Source organism: Durio zibethinus, chromosome 7, assembly GCF_047325235.1.
Source record: "Durio zibethinus cultivar Kanyao isolate XHJ-2024 chromosome 7, ASM4732523v1, whole genome shotgun sequence".
In the NCBI taxonomy this organism is placed as follows: Eukaryota; Viridiplantae; Streptophyta; class Magnoliopsida; order Malvales; family Malvaceae; genus Durio; species Durio zibethinus.
Window position 1 is genome coordinate 22734415 of NC_143168.1, and position 25594 is coordinate 22760008.

The 25594-nt window shown below is 30.1% G+C and overlaps 1 protein-coding gene across 3 annotated transcripts; it reads left to right on the forward strand.

Annotated features, from left to right (window-relative positions):
* The first annotated feature begins 893 nt into the window (after positions 1-893).
* Positions 894-14489, forward strand: LOC111277499 (putative disease resistance protein At4g27220). Of its 3 annotated transcripts, XR_016343640.1 has the most exons (8): positions 894-3991; positions 6627-7130; positions 8159-8659; positions 10508-10987; positions 11945-12778; positions 13300-13380; positions 13819-14004; positions 14140-14489. XR_016343640.1 is itself a non-coding variant. In XM_089763913.1 (7 exons), exons 1-6 carry the CDS (start codon positions 1208-1210, stop codon positions 13369-13371), a joined length of 5175 nt encoding a protein of 1724 aa, XP_089620039.1. In that variant the 5' UTR covers positions 894-1207; the 3' UTR covers positions 13372-13380; positions 14140-14489. The 3 variants fall into 3 exon arrangements, 2 of the variants coding, with proteins under 2 accessions (XP_089620039.1, XP_089620040.1); XM_089763913.1 differs by lacking the exon at positions 13819-14004; XM_089763914.1 differs by lacking the exons at positions 10508-10987; positions 13819-14004 and having other exon boundaries at positions 14140-14368.
* Positions 14490-25594: the final 11105 nt, after the last annotated feature.

Here is a 25594-nt window from a genome sequence, read left to right on the forward strand (position 1 = left end):
AATTCAAAAAAATATTTATAGGAAAAATATCAAAAATATTAATTTTCTCTTTCTTTTAACATGTCACTTTTTATTTATTTAATTTAATTCAACCATCAATTTTTTTTTAACTTTTAACAAATGACAAGTTATCAATCTTAACATTTAACATCCACTTTTTAACAATATAAGATTATACCAAAAATCAAGGTAGACCAGTAATATTACACCAATAAAAAGTAAAATGGTAATTTTGAATAAATTTAACCCTTGTCTATGAATGTATTTACTTTAGGAATATAATTTGATATTTGTGAAATGAAAGAGTGTTACTTCCTTGATATAATTCAAATCCAATAAGATTTTAAATTTGAAAAAAAAAAAAGATTTGTACGTGAAACTTAAAGCTTATGAAAACCTTTAAGATTTTGATATTCAAACAGCAAAGCAAGTGCCAACTACTTTAATTATTCGTCTTTTCTTTTCTTGGTCCTAACGAAAGGAATGGATTGCTTTTTGTCAATGCTTTCAAAAGAATTTTGATAAGATAAAGTGAGGGACACAACCAAGAATAAAGGAACTCTTTATTATAGTATTAAAGCCAAACAAAGACGCAAAGAATATGAAAAAGCACTCTCACCAACGATAAGCATGACAGGAATTTTCTTTTGGATAAAGACTGATTCATTTAGTCAGATGAAAAAAGCGAAATTTTGTTTTATTAATCATCTTCCGTTATATCATAATTAGAAGTTCCTTTCATATTTAAAATTCAGGTTCATATCATTAAAATTAATGTCCCTTGTTCTTTGATCAATTGAGTTTTAATGTTTCCTCTAAAAAGTTCAAACTATAATTTCAAATAAACATTGAATATAATATGAATTGATTCTTTTATAAGATTTTCAAGAATGTTGGTATTTTACATTGTACCACATAAGTAAACATCCCAAGCAAGGTAAGGAATATCATCAAATGCTTTACGTGTGAAGGAAAACATTGTTTCAAGACTACCTACCCCCTATAAAAGAAAGTGATCAGGGCTTCCTCAATCCTCACCCATTTATCTCATCTTTTCTCATTTTGCAACAATTAACATTTTCAGCTCATCTTTCTTTCGTTCTCTCTAGCCGTCTCATTTTGCCATTAACCATTGTCTCTCTTTTCCCAATTCTGAACCAAAAACCCAGACTTTCACTTTGATTCTCCACCATTAGTCCATTAAAATATGGAATCCATTGTTAGCGGTGCTGCTAATAAAGTTGTGGAATACACGTTTGGTGTCATCAAACGTGGGTTTTGTTACATAATATATGTTGACAGCAATGTCCAGAATCTCAAGATGCAAGTTCAAAAACTGATTGATGCCCGAGCAAGTGTGCAGCAAGATGTTTATAAGGCCCAAAGGAATGCGGATGAGATTTTTCATCATGTTAATAGGTGGTTGACTGAGGTCAATGAGAAGATCGCTGAGCAGGCTGCGACACAATCGAAGGAGGATGAAGAGAAAGCCACGAAAAAGTGTTTCGTTGGGTTGTTTCCTAATTTAAAGTCTCGTTACCAGCTTAGCAAGAAAGCAGAGGAAGAGGCGCAGGCTATTATTCAACTCCTGGGAGAAGGCAAATTCGAAAAAGTTTCGTATTCTGTTGCTCCAGAGGGGATAGTAATCAAAGGTTACAAGGCCTTCGAATCAAGAACAAGTGCCATGGAGGGGATTATGGAGGCCTTAAGGGAATCAAGTGTCCGAATAGTTGGAGTACACGGGATGGCTGGTGTAGGCAAGACCACCCTTGCAAAAGAAGTTGCAAGTAAAGTCAGGGAAGAACACTTATTTGACGAAGTGGCGATGGCAATGGTTTCACACAATCCAGTCATAAGACAAATTCAAGGAGAAATTGCTGACATGTTGGGGCTCAAATTTGATGTTGAGACTGATAGTGGAAGAGCAATGCAGTTACGGCAGCGATTGAAGAATGGCAAGAGGATCCTCATAATTTTAGATGACCTCTGGCAGAAACTCGATCTTGAAGCCGTCGGGATCTCATTTGATAATGAGGCCGCTCGAAAATCTTCTACTGCTGGATGCAAAATATTGCTGACTTCCAGAGGCCTCGATGTGCTCCGCCTTATGGATGCTGAGAGGAGTTTCGAAGTCAAAATCTTATCTCAAGAAGAATCAATGATTCTGTTTGCAAAAATAGTTGGTGACGCGGTTGGAAAATCTGATGATTATCAACGTGTAGCGGATGAATTGGTGAAAAAATGCGCAGGGCTACCAGTTGCTATTTTAGCAATTGCAAATACATTGAAAACAAGGGATCTCTATTTTTGGGAGGATGCCTTGCGGCAGCTGCAAAGATCAATTCCATCAAACATAAAAGGGCTGCAAGACAATGTATATTCCACTATAGAGTTGAGTTACAGATGGTTGAGCAATGAGGAAGAGCAATCTGTGTTCCTGCTTTGCGGCCTGCATCCTCAAGGTTTTGATATTCTTGTCTCTGATTTGCTACAGTATAGTATTGGTTTGGATTTGTTGGAAGGCATCAACACTGTGGAAGAAGCAAGGAAAAGAATTGATGTACTGGTTCATGAGCTCAAAGCTTCTAGCTTGCTACTGGAGGGAAAAGGTGACAAATGGGTGAAGATGCATGATCTCATTCGCGATGTTTCCCTTTCAATCGCCTCTAAAGATAAGCGGATGTTGGTCATAGAGGACGAAAGTCGTATGAAAGAACTATTGAAGAAGGGAAAACTCAATGACTGCACTGCTATCTCATTGCCATACAGTAATATTCATGAGCTTTCTGGTGTGGAATGCTCGAAACTGGAGCTACTCATGTTGCTGAATGAAGATTCTTCTTTCCAAATCTCAGACACTTTTTTTGAAGGCATGAATGAGCTGAAGGTGCTAAATGTGACTGGTATGAGTTTTCCATCTCTACCTTCATCTTTTCTTTCATTAACAAACCTTCAAACTTTGCGTTTGTATCAATGCAACTTGTCTGAGATAGCCATCATAAGGAATCTAAAGAAGTTAGATATCCTTAGCTTTCAGGGTTCTAGCATTAAGCAATTACCAGTAGAGATAGCAGAATTGACCGAACTGAGGTTATTAGACTTAAGTGAATGTTCCAGTCTTAAAGTGATCCCAGCAAACGTCATACCAAAATTGTCTAGATTAGAAGAGCTATATGTTGGCAAGAGCTTCGGTCAATGGAATGTTAAAGGAAATGCACAACTTGCAGAGTTGAAGAACTTGTCCTGTTTGTCTGCCCTACATGTATATATTCCTGATGCCAAAATTATGCCAAAAGATTTGTTCTCTGTGAAGTTGGAAAGATACAAGATTGCCATAGGAAACTTTGATTGGGATTCGTTTGAGTGTGAAGCTTCAAAAGCATTGCAACTTAAATTAAATACTGGCATTCATTTAGATGAAGGGATTAAAATGTTGGTAGAGAAAACTGAGGAGTTAGGTATAGAGGAATTCAAAGGGGCGGAGAATGTGCTTTATGGGTTAGATAGGGAAGGTTTTCCACATTTGAAGCATCTCAGTGTCGTTAATTCCTCAGAGATGAAATGTATTATTAAGTCCATGGGGTCGGCTCCGCATAAAGCATTTCCTGTTTTAGAGTCATTGAAGCTTAGCAGTCTAACTGTTTTGGAGAAGATTTGCGATGGTCAACTCAAAACAGCATCATTTAGCCGACTAAGAACCATACAAGTTAGATGGTGTGATAGATTGAAGAATCTTTTCTCAGTCTCCATAGCAAAAAATCTCTACCAACTTCAACAAATTAGCGTTAAGTGGTGCGAGAACATTAAAGAGATAGTTGTAGAGGAGGAAGGAAAGGAAGACAATGTTGTAGAGTTTCGACAGTTGCGCTCTTTGGAACTGGAAGATTTGCCAGAATTGAAAAGCTCTTATTCCATGGAGGAAACGCCTTCCTCAAGAGGACAAGGAGGAAGTGTATCGACCACAAATATGGTTCCACTTTTCAACCGAAAGGTAATTCATTTACTGATTTCTGATTAATTAGTTTGTTATTTGCTCAAAATGTGGTTTTGTTTTTAACTGTTTCCTTGAATATAGGCTTTCATAAATTCTTACGGTTGGAAAGAATAATGTCTTGACCTAAATTGCCCTTTCAAAGTTTGTGTTGTGCATACTTAATTACCCCACCTCTTTTTTGTCAACAATAAAATCATAATATAGGGACTTTAAAACAAAAGTCACGAGAAATTAAAAATATATTAATATTTTAGTAATAGCACTTATGCTTCTTAAATTTTTAAATTCTAATTGAATCCTCAGTTATTTAAAGTTGTCTTAATTTAATCCTTTTATCTATAAAACCATTTAAATAAATGATAAATGCTGGCACCAAGTGAATGGTGTCAATTAACATTTCATGTGATAGAAAAATGGACTAAAATAAAATTTTACTTAGAATTTAGGAATCAAGAATGCTACTATCTCAAATTTTTTATTTCAAATATATTTTTATAAAAAATTAAATTTAAAATAATATTTTTATATTTTTTATTGTAATATAATTTATTAGTTTAAAATTTTTCATTTTTGATAAAAAATAGATATTTCAAAATTAGAACTAAGTTAAAAATTTTAAAATCTTTTTGAAAATATTCGGTATCATTTTAAAAACAAAAAACTATTTTATATTGAAAATATTATTTTAATAATAAATCATAGTAAAAAATATTATTTTCTATTAAAAACATCAAATATATTTTTCTTTTGCCTTTTTCTAATATATTTTATAAAAAGGAAAAAAACATAGAAAAATAAGAATAATTAAAGAAAACAATTGATTTTTTACATTTCATATATGTTTTATAAATTATTATAATTTAAAATAATTTTTTATTGTGATATTATTATCAGTAAAAAACTAATTTTAATAGAAAATATTTTTTTATAAAATTAAAATTGAGTTGAAAATTTGAAAATCCATTTCAAAAACCTTCTATATCATTTTAAAAACTTAAAGAAAATTTTTTATATTAATTTAAAAAACTATTTATTTATTTATTTATATTAATTTAAAAAACTATTTTTATTAAAGATTTTATATTTATCCATTTCTATATCATGTCATTTTAAAAAATAAATTTATTAATTTATTAAATAGTCTATTTTCTATCCCAAAAATATTTTAAATATATTTTCATTAAAATTTTATATTATATAAATTAAAAAATATTATTTTCAATAATTTCTTCTCTTTACTGGATTAGAGGCAATAAGGTCATTTTAATTTTCCATTTTTTAATTGTTTATAAATATAAAATTTTAATAAAGATTAGATTCAAAATATTTTTTCCATAAGAAAAATATTATGAATAAATTAATAGATCAAATTTTTAAAATGATTTGAAAAATGATATATTTGATTAACATCTAAATTGAAATAGAATATAAATATAATTTTAATTATTTCATTCATCCGAAAAAAAATTAAAAAGATACTTCATATTACATATTTTGTACTTATTTTTACCTATTTTACATATAAAAACTATTAAATTGCATCGCATCTTATTTTAATAAATATATTTGGTTGATTTTTCTTATTTAGAAATGATATTATACTTCAAGACCCATTGTGATTAAGAATATCATCAATTCTTATACTTAATAACTGAACTATTTCAAACAATAAAAATTTACTTGAACAACATAATAAAAAATGATAGAGATGAATGATAATTATGAAATATTTTAATAAAAATTAGTTTCTCCTTTCTTAATAAAAGTCATGTATTAGATGTAAATGTGTCATATTTGAACACATCAAACAACTATCTATGAATATATATATATATAATTATTAGGTTATTAGTTTAACTTTCACAATTTATTCTTTTCTGTTCATATTGGTTCTTTCATTTTTAAGCTTTTAGGGTATTTTACATGATCATTGGGCTAATATATTTACTCTAACCTTTTTTTTTTTTTTAAAATTTTCCCTAGCAAATGAAAAAGGCTAATTGATTTAAATTTTACATTTTCAACTTGTTCATTTAAATTAAAATAATATCTTATTATGTTTGTTTTTGCACTCTAATAGGTTTATAATTATTTCCATAGCTTTTTTTTAGTTGATTACAACACTTTTAATGCATTTTAGGTCAAATGTTAAATGCTTTTATTATCCTTCTCACGAGTTTATGTTAATATTTTCAATAAATTTTTTTCTATTAGGCTTATACATTTATGTAAACATTTAAATAAGACCAATTAATTTAAACTCTATGATGCTAATATATTTGTTTACATTAAAATAACCTTTAATTACGTTTGTCTTATCCTTTATTATATTTATAATTTTTAAAACTTTGTTAATTAATTATGATACTTTTACCTTTTTATATCAAACGTTACTTATTTTTATTATTTTTTTCATATTTTTATGTATATTTTTAAAAAAGGTAGAATTGTATTGAAATAGTGAATGCAAATTACGATTCTTAATTTGAGACTTTGAGTAGATTTTATATCATTGTTCAAAATCAATCATCAATATTACATTTTATATTAATTTTTTTTTAATATTTGAATAATAATTAAAGAATTGTTGATTTTATTATATCAAACAAATATGTATGATTATTATTTGCAGGTTATTTTCCCTGTCATAAAGGAGTTGGTATTAAGATCAATGAATAGCATTGGAAAACTATGGGATGATCAGCTTCTCACTGATGTAATGTTTTTTGGTTTTCAAATGTTAACAATTCTGAGTGTTTACAGCTGCCATAAATTGAAGTATGTATTTACTTCCTCAATGGTTAAAAGCTTTGTGCAATTGAAAACACTTGATGTTGGAAATTGTGAGGAAATGGAAAAGGTAATAGCAGTCAGTGCAGAAAAAGAAAGAAATAACATAATGGTGTTCCCTAAACTTGACTCCTTGCATCTCTACGATCTTCCCAATCTCAAAAGATTTTGTTGTGGAATTAATCCAATTGAATTTCCTGTTCTAAGAAGACTAGAGATAGAAAAGTGTCCGGTTTTGAGCACATTCCACTGCGATTCTAGTACAAATGATGGAAAGAGTAACAATAGCATCTCAATGGGTCACAATCTCCGAATTGATGTACCACACTGTCTATTCAACGATAAGGTAACCTTTTATTTTTTTGAACATCCCTATGCATATAGTTCTAGATTAATTTTCCTATTTATAACCCTAATATTGAAATTAATTTTTCGTATAATTTCTAACATTCAGTTGATTATCCATATATTAAGCAAGAAATCAATCCAACTGAATGTTAAAAATTAATTTTTCTCGCTTAATAAATGGTTTAAATTAATTATTCAACTGAAATTAACACTGTAAGAAACACTACAATAAAAAACCAAGTCAACAAAAAATTACAAAAAAAAAAGCAAAAAAATGTAGAAAATAAAAAGAAAGGATTTAATTAAGGTTTCAATTTAAGCCATTTTGAGGGGGTTGAGCATTCAAAAGGATAGGAAGAACAGGAAAAGAATGAAGACAGTTCGACAGGGGTGGCAATGACAATCTTAGAGTTCCATTTTTAGGGTTTCGTTATGAAGGTTTTTAAGGTGATTTTGAAGGAGGATGATAGAAGAAGGATGGAGGAGGTGATCTAAGATAGTTTCAGAGTTTTAAAAAAGAAAGAATGAGGGATATCTGTAGAAAAAAATTGAGCTTCGGGATTGTAGATCGATTATTTTTGTGTATTTTGAAAAAAAAAACTACACAAATGGAAAAGAGGGAGCTAACAGGAGTCGATAAAATTTTTTTTTTTTGGGAAATTGACATTAGAGACGGTATACAACGGCGTAGCAGAGGAACGACCATAGAAAGTCGAAACCTAGGCTTTGTGGCTATCTATTTTCTGCTGATAGGAGAGAGGCGGCAAAAACAGAGAGAGAAAATGGGGAGGGAATGAAGAAAATTAAGTATCCCCCATTTTAAGAATAAAGATTTTTAAATACTTTATTTTAAGAAAAAACTGTGAAATAATGGATATCAATCGCGTTTCTTAATTGGTGTAAAATTCATATAATTTTCAATCAATCTTTAATATTGTATTTTTTTGAATGCATTTTAATTTTTGAATAATAATTAGGGAATTGCTGATAATATATTAAACATATATGTATGATTATTATTTGCAGGTTGTGTTCCCTGTCATTAAGGAGTTAGTATTAGAATCAATGAGTAGTATTGAAAAACTATGGGATGATCAGCTTCCAGTTGCCGAAATGTCTTTTGGTTTTCAAAATTTAACAATTTTGGAAGTGCTGAGGTGTCAGAAATTGAAGTATGTATGTACTTCCTCAATAGTTAAAAGCTTTGTGCAACTGAAAACACTTTATGTTGGAAACTGTGAGGAAATGGAAGAGGTAATAGCAATCAGTGCAGAAGAAAAGAGGAATAACATAGTGGTGTTTCCTAAACTTGACTTATTGTTTCTCTTCAATCTCCCCAATCTCAAAAGATTTTGCTGTGGAATTAATTCAATTGAATTCCCTTTTCTAAGGAACTTTTCAATAAGTAGGTGTCCTATTTTGAGCACATTGCATTGTGATTCCAGTACAACTGTTGGAAATGAAGCAAGAAAGAGTAGCAGCAGTAGCAGCAGCATTTCAATACCAAAATATCTATTTGATGAAAAGGTATTTTTATTCTTCTCTTTTTAATGTCCCTCTACATTTCTCTATATCAATTCTCTTTTGAAAATCTTGAACTTATCAACCTTAATTCCTAAAGTCCTGTATGATATTTAAATAAATAAAATTAATAAACCAATTGATTTTTAATTCAATAATAAAATTAATAACAAATTATCAAGTTAATAATATTATACAGTCATCGTGGAATGTCAATTTTTGAACCCTGCATAGCACATAAACGTGATGAAATATATATAATCCTATTGCAAGACTAAATATATATTTCTCTACAGGTGATTTTCCCCCCTCTTTCATGTTATATTTTCTTCAAGTCTACTGTACTTTTTATATTAATTAATTCTCTTATATATATTTATTAATTTTAAGTATAAGTGAATGATAACAACTAATTAATAAAATTAATAAGTTAATAACATATAACTAATAACAATGTGAACATTTTTTTGAAGAATCTAACAATGGAAATGCTATGAACATGTAATTAATATTACTATCATTAATATCGAAATGAAATAATTAATTCAATAAATAATTATATTGATAACTTTACAATGAAGCAATTCTATCAGGTTAGTTTCAAAAAGTGAAAATGGTAGCCTTTCCTGGGTTTAAAAGTTCTTATATACTCCAATAATTAGTTGATAACAATATTTTAAGTAAAAACCCTTAGTATATGACTTAATACTTATTTTTCTCAGTGATGATTTGGTATGATCACAAATTATCAAAGTAAACTGCAAGTTTATGGACAATCAATTAATCATGGTCATTGGAATAAAAGAAATAATTTTAACAAGGTTTTCACTCTAAAAGCATGTAACTGATGATTTGATTGTGATTCGTAAGTTAACAAGCTAAGTTAACATAATTTTTGTTTTTAAATGTATAATTTGATTTACTAACAATTTTATTTTAATAAAGTTTTTAATCTAAAAGCATGCAATTTGATGATTTAATAGTGAGTTAACTTGCTAGGTTGACATAATTTGAAAACTTAAAAATATAAAAATTCTTTTTTCCTTTATAAATAAATTATGTAATTTTTACAATTATAATTATGGAATTAAGGATTATGTCAATAAATCATTTACTAACGAATTAAGGAATTTATAATTAATAAGATACAACACTTATTAGACAATTTTCAAAAGAATATATTTATATCTCTTGAGTAACTTGTTCTAAACTTTTTTTAGACTTCAAAATTAAAAATGAAATGTATTTATATTATTAAATATTTTTATTAGAATGAATTAATTTTTTTATTTCATGAATAATGAATCATTCAGTGTAAATCATATAAAAAAATCTATCATCAAGTTCATATTCTTATAGAGAAAGAAAGTAATGAAGACCAACTAAAGTAAATTAAAATTTTCACTCAAATAATGGATAATCCAAAGTTTTCTGTATTAGTTCTAACATTCTAACTTCATATGTTAGCATTATATAAATATTTATTACAAAGTCAACTAAAAGTCTTATGCATTTTATTTATTAAGAATAATTTACTTAACAAAGAGCTGAAGCTAAATAAGGAAATAGATATATAAAAATTGATAAATATTTAACTTAACTAATAAGAGAACATCAATTAAGGAAATTTTATTTTAATAATTAATGACTTTAATATTAATACGGAAAAAAATTAGTTAGTGTTTTTAATTTAATAATAATGATTAATTAAGAACAAAACATTTACATGTAGGAAGAAATTGTAAAAATTTCATAATTTCTTAACATTTTCTTTCCTTTGCTTGTGGTTATGTTTTCCAATATTATATTTAGTTACTAACGCAACATTCAAATAAATTTTGTATGTATATATAGGTGGCACTTCCTATGCTACAGCACTTGCAAATTTGTTCCATGAAAAACTTGGAAAGGTTATGGCCTAACCAACTTGCTGAACAATCCTTTTCCAAACTAAGTTACTTTGAATTGGAATGTTGTGATAAGTTAATGAATGTTTTTCCGTTGAGTATGTTGACGAGACTTAAAAGGCTTGAGAAACTAATCATATGGGAGTGTGAATTAGTGGAAGAAATATTTGAATCCCAACAAACAGCTGTTAGTAGTGTGGTTGCTACATTTGAATTTCCACGGCTGACGTCCTTGGACCTCGTAAGATTGCCAAGACTAAAGAGTTTCTATCATAACATGCATTTTACAAATTGGCCTTCATTGAAAGAGATGCATGTGAGTGAATGTGGTAAAGTGGAGATATTGTTTGGTTTTCAAGAAACAGGTGGAGGAAAGAGTGAACATGAACTAAAACCAATTCAGCGGCCCTTATTTTGGGTGGATAAGGTATGTTCTTAATTATCAAACTATGATAAAGGTTTTTTTTCTCATTACTTCATGGATTCTTTTCCTTTCTTTTCAAAGATAATAGATTAATTTTGTTTTACTAAAAATAAACATCTTTTTGAATCTTATCAACATTTATTTACACCTAGACAGCATTTATGATAGATGAATTAACTTTCTTAATATAAATTATGTAACAAAACTTTGAATTATAACAAAAAGTTAATTAACCTATTAAAATTATAATAAAGGAAAACAGTTATAGATATTATCTACATAAATATTATAAAAAAAAGTTAAAATAAAACACACTATTTTATTTTTGAATTCGGTACAACAAATATTATTTTCAAAAGGTAAGAACTTAAATATAATCTAATACAATTTTTCAAAACGTAAATTTTCACTTGAACAGTAAAATTCTAATTTTTATAAAAATTCATGTGCATCAAAGGTTAGCATATAATAATAATAATATATAATAGTAATAATAATAACTTCATAGGAGGACTAATTAGCAAAAATAAGAAAATAAAAAAATTTATATCTTAATGTACCGCATAATAATTAAGAAAAAAATTGCTTTCAACAAAGAAAAAAAAACTAATCAAAGTACAATCTCCTTGCTCAATTATATTTAAATAAAATTATTAAAAAAATTTTACTCAAATAAGGAAGATGAGAATATGTTTTGAATAGAGATCCACTTATATTTTTTTATTTTATATAAAAATTAAATTTATAATTAATTTAAATTAAATAATATTTTTATTTTAATTATTTTAATTTAAAAATAAAAAAATAAAACTTACATTAATATAAACAAATTTCTCATTTTATATTTTATATATAAATTAAATTTTCTCTTGATATTCTACTGTCTTGCAATCGTAGTTGATTTTGGACAATGCAAAGCGTCCTCTGCCTTTGCCCTTTAACACATTGTGAATTCTGCAGTTTACGTTCCCAACTCTACAACAACTTTCTTTGGGATGGAATGATGGGATGAAAGAGATATGGCATTGCTCTGCCCAACATCAACTACTTGCATCTCACTACTTCTCCAAACTAAAAGTTGTCACACTTTATGACTTGCCTAAACAATTAGCCATATTCCCATCTTACTTGCTCCATTTATTATACTTTCCCAATCTTGAAACGCTTGAAATAGAGAGAGCCTACTTCAAAGAGATATTCCCAAGTGAAGGAGTTGGTGAGGAAAAGCCTACATCTGCATGCCTGCTACTCTCTCGGTTAACTGAATTAAGGCTGAAAGATCTTCCTGAATTGATGCATCTATGGAAGGAAAAGGAAAGGTGTCCCAAATTAAAATATAATTTAGTTCCATCCTCAGTTTCTTTCCATAATCTGGTGACTCTAGAAGTTCAAGGATGTGATGGAATCATAAAATTAGTTGCATATTCCACAGCCAAAAGCCTAGTGCAGCTTAAAGAAATGAAGATATGCTTGTGCGAGAATATAGAAGAAATAATACAAGGTAGCGGGGATGATGAAGATGAAGTAAAGGATGAAATCAGTTTCCCCCAACTCAACCTTTTGGAACTTATTGGGCTATCAAAGCTAGAAAGCTTCTGCTCATCAGGGAATTATACCTTTGGATTCCCATCATTAGTAACTGTAATTCTGGAAAATTGCCCAAAGATGAAGATGTTCTCACAAGGAGACTCAAACACACCATTTTTGCACAAAGTGCTGTTACAGAAATGGGAAAATGATGAACGTTGGGAAGGCAACCTTAATAGCACCATACGGCAACTGTTCAAAGAAAAGGTATGTTTTCCCAAATTTCCTTAGTATTTTTCAAAATTTCAGTCATCAACTTTGGAGTTGGATTTTACATTTTGACTACTGACCATTAAGTTCTCTAACTAAAACCAAACAGTTGGAATGAGAAGAACGATTTTTGAGGGCTAAAGTTAAAACGTTATCGGTTAATTGGGTCTTTAAAATTTAGTGGGTTAATCAATATTGTACGTGGAAGAGCAGTAGCACGGTGAAGAGATAATTGTATTTTTACATGGAGGATGCTGTTATTATTTAGAATTTATAGATTTGTTCATTGATTTGTCACAGAATTGTTGGTGCCAGTGATCCTTGCAACACTGTAAATTAAAATTAATTTTTTTTTCGCCTTTCCACCAAAATTGCTGCTTCGGATAATAGAATGCTATTTCGGAAAAAGATGAAGAATCCTATGATATCATATATATATATATATATACATATATATATATACATATATATATATATGTATAATGGAGTCAGAATTCTAATATTAGTTGTTGATGCAGAATTCTACCATAGAGGAAGTGCAGAATTACATTGAAGATCAAGACAATCTTTCAGCTTCTAACACCCAATGATCCAATTAAGTAAGCCGAATTTCATTCTATGAATCGAATTTCATTCTATGAATCTTCAGACACCATTCATAAATATATACATTTTGTTTCTTTTAACTCAAATGGCCAACCTTTTCTTCATTACTTGAGTAGGTGATTGATGCCTCGTAACAAGTTCATGATATATTGCAGAATAAATTGTTTTAAAATTTATCATTTGAAATCAGATGGCTTTGATTTCGTTCATTATGATATTGATTCTTCAAAGTGCAACAAAAGTAAATTTTCGATACTTCTTGTTTTCACCTTTTTTAACATTGTTTTTTATCCAGTCAACGGAGTAAAAAACTCTAAAGAGGATCACTAATCCTTCAACTGCCAAGGAATAAAGCGAAAATTCTTTCTATGCATCTTGAGAAAGTATAGTTTTTGTCCATCTAATGCAACTGGTTTTTATGTCCTTTGAAGGTGCTTGCTTCATCACAAATTCACAAATGCAGGGGGTTCTAATTCCTATTTCCTTATACATTATATGTTCCATTTGATCAACCTGTAAATGGTCACAACTTCTTGCTTGAGGCTTTTATGTTTAGCTAACTATAGCTTGCCATATATTAATTCGATCAACCTTTGGAGTGATAGCATATGTACTAGGTACTTCTCTATTTTTAATGATTTGGGCAACCTATTTTATGTTAAAACTTGAAAGAAAACTCAAGTCAGATTTATTCATTAGGACAAATGGAAGCCTTTTTGTAGACCTGAATTGGTGAAGTTGTTTGATTACAGGTGATTTTGCTACATTGACCCAATACCTAATTTTGGTGGATAGCTGTCACGTGGTCTGCACTGTGCCTACAACAGCTCGTGGAGGGGCGGTTTATCCATCCTGTTTGAAACATGTTCCATTCTACTAAAAAACTTGTGCTGAATTCTATTTTGCCTCAGGCTATTTCTCGTTGTCCTACCATGTTGGTGACACTATTCAGAAGCATGATTAATTTGATCTTTTCACAGTAAACAAGGTTTGTCATGTTGGAGTAAATAATTTAGTCCTCGGCCTGCAGTAATTTAAATGCTTATGTATGATTCACTTGATTTTTTCCCTGTATGATATGAGATTGAAATATTTTTTATCATCAACGTAGCAGCATACTGGTAGCGAGAGGCAGTGCAAATGCCCCTCACAGTTTTTTCATATGGTGAGGGCTTGAGGCCAAAAATATTTGCCTCATATCAAATTAAGAAGGTCGTCCTTGTAAAACTTTAGAGAAGGCTTACTGCTTTCATTCCATTGATTGAAAATATATACAAGTCGGAACACTTGTAGCAAGGATCTTGGTCCTTTGAAATACATTATAGACCAAGAGTTTCAAAGATTGATGTTTAAGATGTTGGCTTTTGGAACACACTCATTTTTCAAGTACCAGGGTTTTTATTAACAATAGACTGAAGTTTTGAGTTTGTTCATGGATTTAGGAAGAAAGAGTTCATCAGCCTATGTAGTGGATATATAGGTCACAGGTTTGAATCTGAGTGCTGGTGGTACTACTCAATTTGACAAGCATTAAAATGCCTCTGGCGGAACAAAAGACCAGAAGAAAATTAGCAGCTCTCAAACATTCTCTGCTTGATGTTTACGGTCGAATAAGAATGGTGAGTGTTGTGATTCAGTTCAGAACGGAATTTGACTAATGATTCAAGCTATCAACTTCTTTTCTTAATTTGGGTACTGGAAGTTAACAAGGTTATGGACTTATATGATAGAAAATTAACTGATTCTAGGCAAGTGTTAACAAATTGGCAATAAGCTTTTCTTGTAAATGTGACCTTGTCTACTGATATCTCAGCAGAACATGTCAGTGCCGTTCAATAAATTTGGAAATGAAGCAACAGACAAAGCCAAAGCCTTGAAAAATGAATTTTTAACATACCTGTAAAGGTATGTTGTGATATTTGGTATCTACATCATATACATGAAAACTGGAGCAGGGGAGAAAGGGGAGGAGCATAAATGCTCTTACATTCCACACAGACACACACAAAACTACTGTATATCTCAATAAAGTATATCTAAAAGATGTCGACGCCTAAAAGTGTTGTTGTAACGGTTTTGTGTCTGCTCAATTTATTTAGAAACAAAAGTAAAAGAACGAAAAATAGAGTCGCCATCAATTTTTTTGGTTAAGTGTGATTAGCCCTCTATTAAAATTTATCATTCTAAAAAGATTTTAAAATTAATTAAAATTTATTAAAAAGATAATTTCACGGTCTGCGAAACAGTCTAGGTTCAGGATCGGTTACTCGTGTGGAAAGATTAGCACCCCCATGACGCCCGTTTAAAAACGGTACCACTTAACTACATGTTATCCTTTGATTTTGATTAAAAATAGTCTCATTCTCGGTGTTTGGAGAAATAATTTTCTTGATTTTTTTTTGAAAATTGGTTTGTTTGGTTTTATTTTTTAAAAAAATTATTATTCAAATTTTATTCGAGAAAAATAAATTAAAACCTTTTTTATTGAAATAATTCTCAAAATACTCCAGTACGTTGGTAATATTAGAAGAACTCTTTCTCACCTAGAGATTTCTTAGGCATCACTTTTCGAAATACCTAAGAATCTCATCCTCAGAGGTCTGAATTTACTTTTCGTAAAAATTATATCATACATGCAATGCAAATAATAACATGATAGACACGTTTTATTTTTTATTTTTTAAAAAATTTATTAATTTTTATTATTATTCTTATTTAAAAGAAATGAAGAACAGAGGAATTTTTATTATATTAAAAATTTTCTATAAATATTTCAATACACTGATAATATTTTTAAAAAAATATTCTCACCTAGGGATTTCTTAAAGCATCTATACTCGAAATACTTTTAGAATCCTATCATTGGATAAAATTTTTTTTTCTCTCATTTTTATTATTTATTCTTAATTTATTAATTAATTTTATTATTATTATTTTATAAGAAAAAAAGAAAATTTTTATTGTATTGAAAATTTTTTATAAATACTCTAATATACTGGTAGTATTTTAAAAAATCTTCTCACCTAAAGATTTCGTAGATATCACTTCTTGGAGTACCTTTGAATCTCATCGTCGGACAAAAATTTCTTTTTTTCTTATTTTTTATTATTTTATAAGATTTATTCAAAATTATCAAAAACTTTTATTATATTTTATTATTTATTATTTATCAATTATTATTATAAAACAACAAAAATTTATGTTGATAAATTTTAACATTTTAACATGCATAAATATTAAGAATAATAATTAAAATAACCAAAATAATATATAAATTTTTTTTTTACTTGAACTGGATTGATCAACGGTTTGGTCAACGTGAGGTTTGGTTCGGTGGTTTGTTCTCGTTCAACGGTTCGGTTCCGGTCCAGGTTGGGTCTAGTGGTTTGGTTTTGGTTCAAGCGGACTGGTCAAAGGTTGATGAAGGAAGCGGGTCATGGGTTAGGTGCACGAAACTCGAGTCGAGTCACGGGTTGACGCGCGGATCCTTAGGGTTCAAAACAACGTCATTTTAGGCGTTTATTGAAACGACGTCGTTTTGACTATTGATAGCTTATATAAAAGGTTCAATTTTTTTCAGTCATTCTCTTCCCTCTTCAGAAAAAAAAAAACCTTTCTTTTTTTTTTCTTCAGCCAAACGCAGGTGGTCGGCAGGTTACTGTCACAGTCGCCGTCACCGGTGACCAAAAAAAACTAAAATCACCTAAAATGTTCTCTTTAACCTCCTAAACACAGATCCAACCTCTTTTTCATAAAAAATAGTCCCAAATTCTCTAGATATGCTCTTGAAGTTTCGGTCATACCCTTTTTTTTTATTATTCTCTCTTTTTTTTTTGAAACTGATTTTTTTTTCTTTGTGTAGGAAGCTTCTCAGCGCTAGGTTCCTCCATATGGGGAGGACTGTGTTGAATTTTTTTTTACAGAAAGCTTTTTTTTTTTTAGCAGTTTCATTCTCTTATTCTGTTTCCTCCTTCTGTTCAAGAGTTTGGCTAGGAGCTCTATTTATAGAGCTCCGATCGTGTGTATGCTTGAGGGAAGGGCACAGGGCTCGGCATGGGGTGTAAGCATGAGCCCCATGCCCTATTATTTTTTTTCTGTTTTATCCAACTAAGTGAAGGTAGTGGTATAGGTGGTAGGGTAAGGTGACCGGTGGTATGGGTGCGCAGATGGGTGGGGTAAGGTGGCCAACAGTGCTATGCCAGACACCACTGCCATCGGTCTTCATTTTTTTTTAATTTTTTTAATTTTATTTTTTTATTGTATTTTGTATTTTGATATTTTTGTTTAATTTTTATTATTGTATTTATAATATTTTTTTTTGCCAAACAAATGATGTCCACAACTGCCCTTTCTTGCACATTGTTGAGAATCAGAAATAGGGCAAAGACAAAGACAACAATTCTGTCCAAAATCCAAAAAGATATTTCTTTTCTTTTCCTTTATTTTTTTTGAACATAAACTACTTAGAAAGTTTTTCTTCAACAAATAAAAAATGCTCCTCTCATTTGAGGCTCGATAACTTTTGAAAATTTAAAATCTGAAAAAAAAAAGCTCCTCTTAGCAGAGGTTCAACAACTTTAAAAATTTTATCTTGAAAAAAAGCTCCTCTTAGCAGAAGCTCAACAACTTTAAAATTTCATCTTGAAAAAGCTCATCTCAGCAGAGACTCAATAATTTTAAAATTTCATCTTGAAAAAGCTCTTTTCAACAGAGGCTCAACAACTTTAAAATCAATCTTGAAAAAGCTCCTCTCAGCAGAGGCTCAATAACTTTAAAAATCTCATATGTTCTTCAAATCGAGTTCTCATCTTTGAACAAGTAAATTTCTCTTTTTTGAAATATTTTATTTGATTAGAAAATGGAAAGTCTTTGTCCTCATTATTCATGGATGCATGTACTGAGTGCTCTAAATGCAATGCATGTAATGCAATCAAAATTATTCATTGTAGTAAAAAGGTTCTTGAAAATTTTTACTTTTTGGCTTCTTTTATTAGAATTCTTATATGACCAATTTGTTCTTAACATCTAACCACAATATTTTTTTTCTTCAAAAGTTTACAACATCAATGTCTTGTCATGCTTTTCTCATCCTTTTTCATTTGCCTTTGTCAGCTTTTAAAAAGTAATGCTAAGATCTTTCATGTTTATTTTTCTTTTCATTATTTTAAGTCCAAGACCAATAAAATGCAATCACACATTTCTCCTATTCATATGACAGATAAAAAATGAGAATAAAGGAATGGATAGGTGTTATTTCCAAAGAAAAGATAGCATATTTTATTAGACTGGTAACAAGTATATGGCAAAGTATTTGAGTTGAAACAAAGGTGCCCAAATAATGATCATAAGATAATCATGAACAAAATATTCCCAGATTCTTTTTCTAAAACAAAATTAGATGACTTCCTTGATCCTTCAGAGTTCATCAAACTACACTTGCCCTTGTATTGTAGAATGATGCTTCTTCTTCGCATCCAAGTCACTTTTTTTAGGTTTTTAGCTTAGATGAGTCATTATTTTTTTATTTTTTACTTTTTTCTTTTTTTTAAGTAAAATATTTTTTCACAGCATTTGAGTTTATCGGAGTAGGTAAATCACTTCTGTCCATCTCTGCCAAAATTAATGCCCCACTCGAAAATGCCTTTTTCACCATATATGGGCCTTCCCAATTTGGTGTCATTTTCTTCAATTATCATGTTGATTTGAAAGGATTTGTTTTAGCACTAAATCTTCTTCCCTAAAGCAACGGGGATGAATTTTCTTGTCATGTGCTCTCATCATCCTCTTTTGATATAATTGACCATGATAAAGTGCTGTAAGTCTTTTTTCTTCAATGAGGTTCAACTGCTCGTAACGATTTTGAACCCATTCTGCTTCATCTAATTCTACCTCCATCAAGACTCTCAGCGAGGGAATTTTCACTTCGACTGGTAGCATAGTTTCCATTCCATATACCAAAGAGAACGAGTGGCCTCAATAGATGTTCGGACTGATGTTCTATAAGCATGCAAAGCAAAAGGTAACTTCTCATACCAATCTTTATAAGTATCAATAATTTTCTTCAAGATTCTTTTGATATTCTTGTTTGCAGCTTTTATTGCCCCATTCATCTTTGGATGATATGGTGTCGAATTATGGTAACAAATCTTGAACTGAGTGCAAACTTCATTCATTATTTTACTATTCAAATTTTTAGCATTATCAGAAATAATTATCTTTGAAAGCCCATATTTGTATATTATCTTTTTTTTTTATGAATTTGCATACCACAAATCGGGTCACACTAGTGTATGATGTAGCTTCTACTCATTTTGTGAAGTAATCAATCATCACAAAGATGAATCTATGTCCATTTGAAGCTTTTGGAGTGATGGGACCGATGACATCCATACCACACATAGAGAATGGCCATAGAGGAGCCAAAACATGTAATGCTATTAGAAGAGTGTAGATCTTGTCAGCATAGATCTGACACTTATGGTATTTTCTGGCATAATCAATACAGTCACTCTCCATTGTCAACCAATATTATCTAGCACTCATAATTTGTCTAGCCATTGTATGACCATTTGTATGTGCCCCACAAACTCCATCATGCATTTTTTCAATAATCCTCTTCGCTTCAACTGCATTCACACACTTTAAGAGTACTTGATCTCGACCCATTTTATAGAGGACATCTCCATCAAGAAAGAAACTGATAGCCAACCTTCTTATAGTTCTCTTATCATTTTTTGTTACATGTTCTAGGTATTGCTAGCTTTTAATGTATTGCATGATGTCATGATACCATGGCTTCCCATTAACTTCTTCTTCAACCCTAAACAATGTGCTGGTTCATCCTTCATATCCAGCTTGATGGGTTGGATTTTAGTATTTGCATCTATTTTAATCATTGCAACTAGAATAGCCAATGCATCAACAATTTGGTTTTCCTTTCTAAGTAAATGCTCAAATTAAATTTCCTCGAATTGCTTGACCAACTGAGAAATGTACTTATGGTATCGTATCAACTTGAAATCTCTAGTTTCCCATTCTCCTCATAACTGATAGATGACTAGAGCTGAATCTCCAAACACATCTAAACTTTCATTTTTTTTCTAATTGTTGCTTGCAAACCTATAACATAGGCCTCATACTCAGCTACATTATTTGTGCAATTAAAATTTAACCTGACTGTAATGGGATAATAGTGCCTATCAAGAGATATTAAAATTGCCTCAATACCATGACCCAAAACATTAGCAGCTCCATCAAAACACATCCTCTAAGACTTTTCAATAAGTTCATTTTCTTCAATGGCCATCACATCTTCATCAGGGAACTCTAGGTTCATAATTTTTGACAGCACGATCAACAAGGAGCTTGGCTATGACACTTTCTTTTATAGCTTTTTGAGTCACATAAATGATATCATATTCTGAAAGCATAACTTGCCACCCCACTATTCTTTCTGTCAATGAGGGATTTTCGAAGATATACTTAATAGGATCCAGCTTTACTATGAGCCAAGTAGTGTGATAAAGCATGTATTGTCTAAGCCTACGAGTTGTCTAGGCTAATGCACAATATATCTTTTCTAATGGTGAATACTTGAACTCATAATCAGTGAATTTTTTGCTCAAGTAGTATATTGCTCATTCTTTCATGTCAGTTTCATCTCTTTGCCCCAGCACACATCCCATGAATTTTCATGTATCGTTAAGTATAAGATCAAAAGCTTTCTCGGAACAGGTGGTATCAATATGGGTGGATTTGATAAGTATTCTTTGATTTTGTCAAAAGCTTCTTGGCATTCATCATTCCATTTTTCTAGATCATGCTTTCTAAGAAGCTTGAAAATAGGATCGCACGTATAGGTGAGTTGAGAGATGAAATGGGCAATATAGTTCAATCTCCCTAAGAAACTTTACACTTCCTTTAGGGTACGAGGAGAAGATAAGTTTTGGATGGCTTGTACCTTATCCAGATCCACTTCGATTCCTCTTTCACTGACCACAAAGCTCAATAGTTTTTCTGATTTGGCACTAAATGTACATTTAGTAGGATTCAACTTCAGCTAAAATCTTCTTAACTTGTCAAACAGCTTTTTGAGATTAACTACATGATCTTCTCATTCACGAGATTTTGCAATCATATCATCCACATATACCTCTATTTCTTTATGCATCATGTCATGAAAAAGAGTTACCATTGCTCTTTGATAAGTGGCACCAGTAATTTTCAACCCAAAAGGCATGACTTTGTAACAGAATGTCCTTCACATGGTCATAAATGTAGTTTTTTCCATATCATCTCGAGCCATCTTGATCTGATTATAGCTTGAGAAGTTATCCATAAAGGAAAATATAGAATGCCTAGCAATATTATCCACTAAAGTATCGATGTGAGGAAGAGAAAAGTTATCTTTAGGGCTTGCCCTATTCAGATCTCGATAATCAACACACATTCTCACTTAATCATCCTTCTTAGGATGATTGGCACTATGTTGGCTACCCATTCAGGATATTTTGCCACCTTTAAAAATCTAAAAATTTAGGATAGGTGCGATTGACCACCTATTAAACTTTATCATTCTAATAAGATTTTAAAATTAATAAAATTTATTAAAAAGATAATTTCACAGTCTGCAAAATAGTTTGGGTTCAGGAGTCGGTTACACGGGAGGAAAGATTAGCACCCCTACGATATCCGTTTAAAAATGGTACCACTTAACTACGTGTTATCCTTTGATTTTGATTAAAGATAGTTTCATTCTCGGTGTTTGGAGAAATAATTTTCTTGATTTTTTTTGGAAATTGGTTTGTTTGGTTTCATTTAAAAAAATTATTATTCAAATTTTATTTGAGAAAAATAAATTAGAACTTTTTTTATTAAAATAATTCTCAAAATACTCCAGTACGTTAGTAATATTAGAAAAACTCTTTCTCACATAGAGATTTCTTAGACATCACTTTTCGAAATACCTACTAATCTCATCCTCGGAGGTTCGAATTTACTTTTAGTAAAAATTATATCATACATATAATGCAAATAATAACATGATGCACACATTTTATTTTTATTTTTTAGAAATTTTATTAATTTTTATTATTATTCTTATTTAAAAGAAATGAAGAACAGAGGAATTTTTATTATATTGAAGATTTTCTATAAATATTCTAATACACTGGTAATATTTAAGAAACAATCTTCTCACCTAGGGATTTCTTAAAGCATCTATACTCGAAATATTTTTAGAATCCTATCATTGGATAAAATTTTCTTTTCTCTTATTTTTTATTATTTATTCTTAATTTATTAATTAATTTTTTTATTATTATTTTATAAGAAAAAAGGGAAATTTTTATTGTATTGAAAATTTTTTATAAATACTCCAATACACTAGTAGTATTTTAAAAAATCTTCTCATTTAGAGATTTCGTAGGTATCACTACTCGAAGTACCTTTGAATCTCATCGTCGGACAAAACTTTTTTTTTTATTATTTTTTCTTATTTTATAAGATTTATTCAAAATTATCAAAAACTTTTATTATATTTTATTATTTATTATTTATCAATTATTATTATAAAACAATAAAAATTTATTTTGGTAAATTTTAACATTTTAACATGCATAAATATTAAGAATAATAATTAAAATAACCAAAATAATATATAAAAAATTTTTTTTTACCTGAACCGAATCGGTCAACAGTCCAATCAACGCGCAGTTCGGACCGACGGTTTGGTCGCGTTAGTGATTTGGTTTCGATCTGGGTCGGGTCTAGTGGTTTGGTTTTGGTTCAGGCAGATCGGTCAGAGGCTGATGAAGAAAATGCGTCACGGGTCGGGTGAACGGACCCCGGGTCGGGTCACGGGTTGACGCGCGAATCCTTAGGATTAAAAAAGACGTTGTTTTAGGCGTTTTATTGAAACGATGTCGTTTTGACTATTGATAGCTTATGTAAAAAGTCCAATTTTTTTTAGTCTTTCTCTTCCCTCTTCAAAAAAAAAAAACCTTTCTTTTTTTTTCTTCAGTTAAACGCAGGTGGCCGGCCGATCGCCGTCACCGCCACCATCATCGTCGGTGATCGAAAAAAACCAAAATCACCTAAAATGTTTTTCCAAACCCCCTAAACACAGATCCGGCTTTCTTTTCACCAAAAATAATCCAAAATTCCCCAGATCTGCTCTTGAAATTTTGGTCAAACCCCTTTTTTTATTATTCTCTTTTTTTTTTAAACTGACTCTTTTTTTTTTCTTTGTGCAGGAAGCTTCTCGGTGTTAGGTTCCTCCCTACAGGTAAGACTGTGTTGAATTTTTTTTTTAGGCAGAAAGTTCCCTTTTTTTTTGGTAACTTCCTTCTCTTATTCTATTTCCTCATTCTGTTCAAAGGTTTTGCTAGGAGCTCTATTTATAGAGCTCTGACCATGCAAGTGCTTAAGGGAAGGGCACAGGGCTCAAAATGAGGTGTAAGCACGAGCCCCATACCCTATTATTTTTTTCTGTTTTATCCAATTGAGTGAGGGTAGTGGTATGGGTGCACAAAGAGGTAAGGTAAGGTGGCCAACGATGCCGCGCCAGGCACCACTGCCACTGGTCTTCATTTTTTTTTTGTTTTGTTTTTTGTTTTTATTGTATTTTGTATTTTGATATTTTGTTTAATTTTTATTATTGTATTTAATAAATTTTTTTTGCTGGACAAATTTGATGTCCACAAGTGTCATAACATATAGATCTGAAAATCTATAGCTAAACACAAACTAAAGAGTCACCGTTAATCTTTTTAAACTAAGTGTGATTGGCCACGTAAGGAATCTACCATTTTAAGGAGCTTCTGAGCTTGACTAAAGGTTCCTAAAGAATAGGTTTTGACTTTCTAAACAGAACTAGATTCAGAAATTCGATTATGTGTAGGGAAGGTATAGCACCCCTACAACGCTCATCCTAAGATAGTACCATTTAATTTTAAATTATCTTAACAATTATTTTAGTTCTAATGGTTTTAAATTTTAATGTTTGAATATTGAAAATGACTTTTAAGATTTCTCCATTAATCTGGATAAATTTTTAAAGTATTTTCTCACCTCAAAAGTATTCAAGAATCCCATTTGTTTTCTTGAAGAGGTTTCGTTGTCGGAAATATTTAATTATTTTTATTTTTTTATTGAAAATATATCTAATTATTCCATCATTTGGATCAAATTAGAAATATCTTCTCTTTTTTTTTAATTTTTAAAATTTTCATCATTTGGAGCTATTTAAAAATTTTTGCATTTTTTAATCTTTGGAAAGAAAATAACATGACAATTATTTTTTATTAAAATTTTATTTAAATTCTTTCACCATTTGTGAAAAATTTAAAGAAATTTCTCACCTAGAGATTTCTTAGAAATTTACCATTTAAAATTTCTAAAATTATCATTTTTGGATAATTGTCAAATATTTCAACCTAAAAATTTTTATATTTTATATATATTTTTTGAATTAAAAACAAATATTAATTATTATCGAAACTTTATTTAAATTATTCCACCATTTGGAATAAATTTTAAAAAAATTTCTCACCTAAAAATTTTATAAAAATTTTTTATTTAAAATTTTTTAAAATTTCATCATTAGATAATTACTATTTATTCTCAATAAATTTATTTTATTAATATTTTATATCATTTATTATTATTATTTTATTTAATATCAAATAATATAAACCATAAAATAAAGTGAATAAATAAATAATTATGCATAAAATAAAATGAATAAACAAACAATGAAAGAATAAGAAAAGAAGAAGTACCATTTTTGGATGTTATGCATGTGGGCCCCTTTAGTGCTAGCTTATCAACTCACTTCTCTCTTTATTTCCCTTCTCTACTAGACCCCATAACTCTGATTCTGCTTCAAACATAACCCAACTTGAACCACCAAAAATAAACACTGTGATTGTTTGGAATTTGTTTCTATTGCAGATGATAATTTATGTTCAATGGTTTAGGCATTCTGGTCAATAGTGGCACTAGGCTGGCTGTCAGTAAAAGTTGGTTGGCAATAGCCCGATGGTGCTGTTCATGGGGAAAGGTAACAATGGAGGAATGCTTTCAATTGAGGCTACGGGCTGAGGATGATTTTAATTTGGCAATGGATAGTGAGGTGTTGGCTAACAATTTATTCTTAAAGAAGGATTTATCTTTGTTAATACTTATTGCCACCCCTATTATGCTACA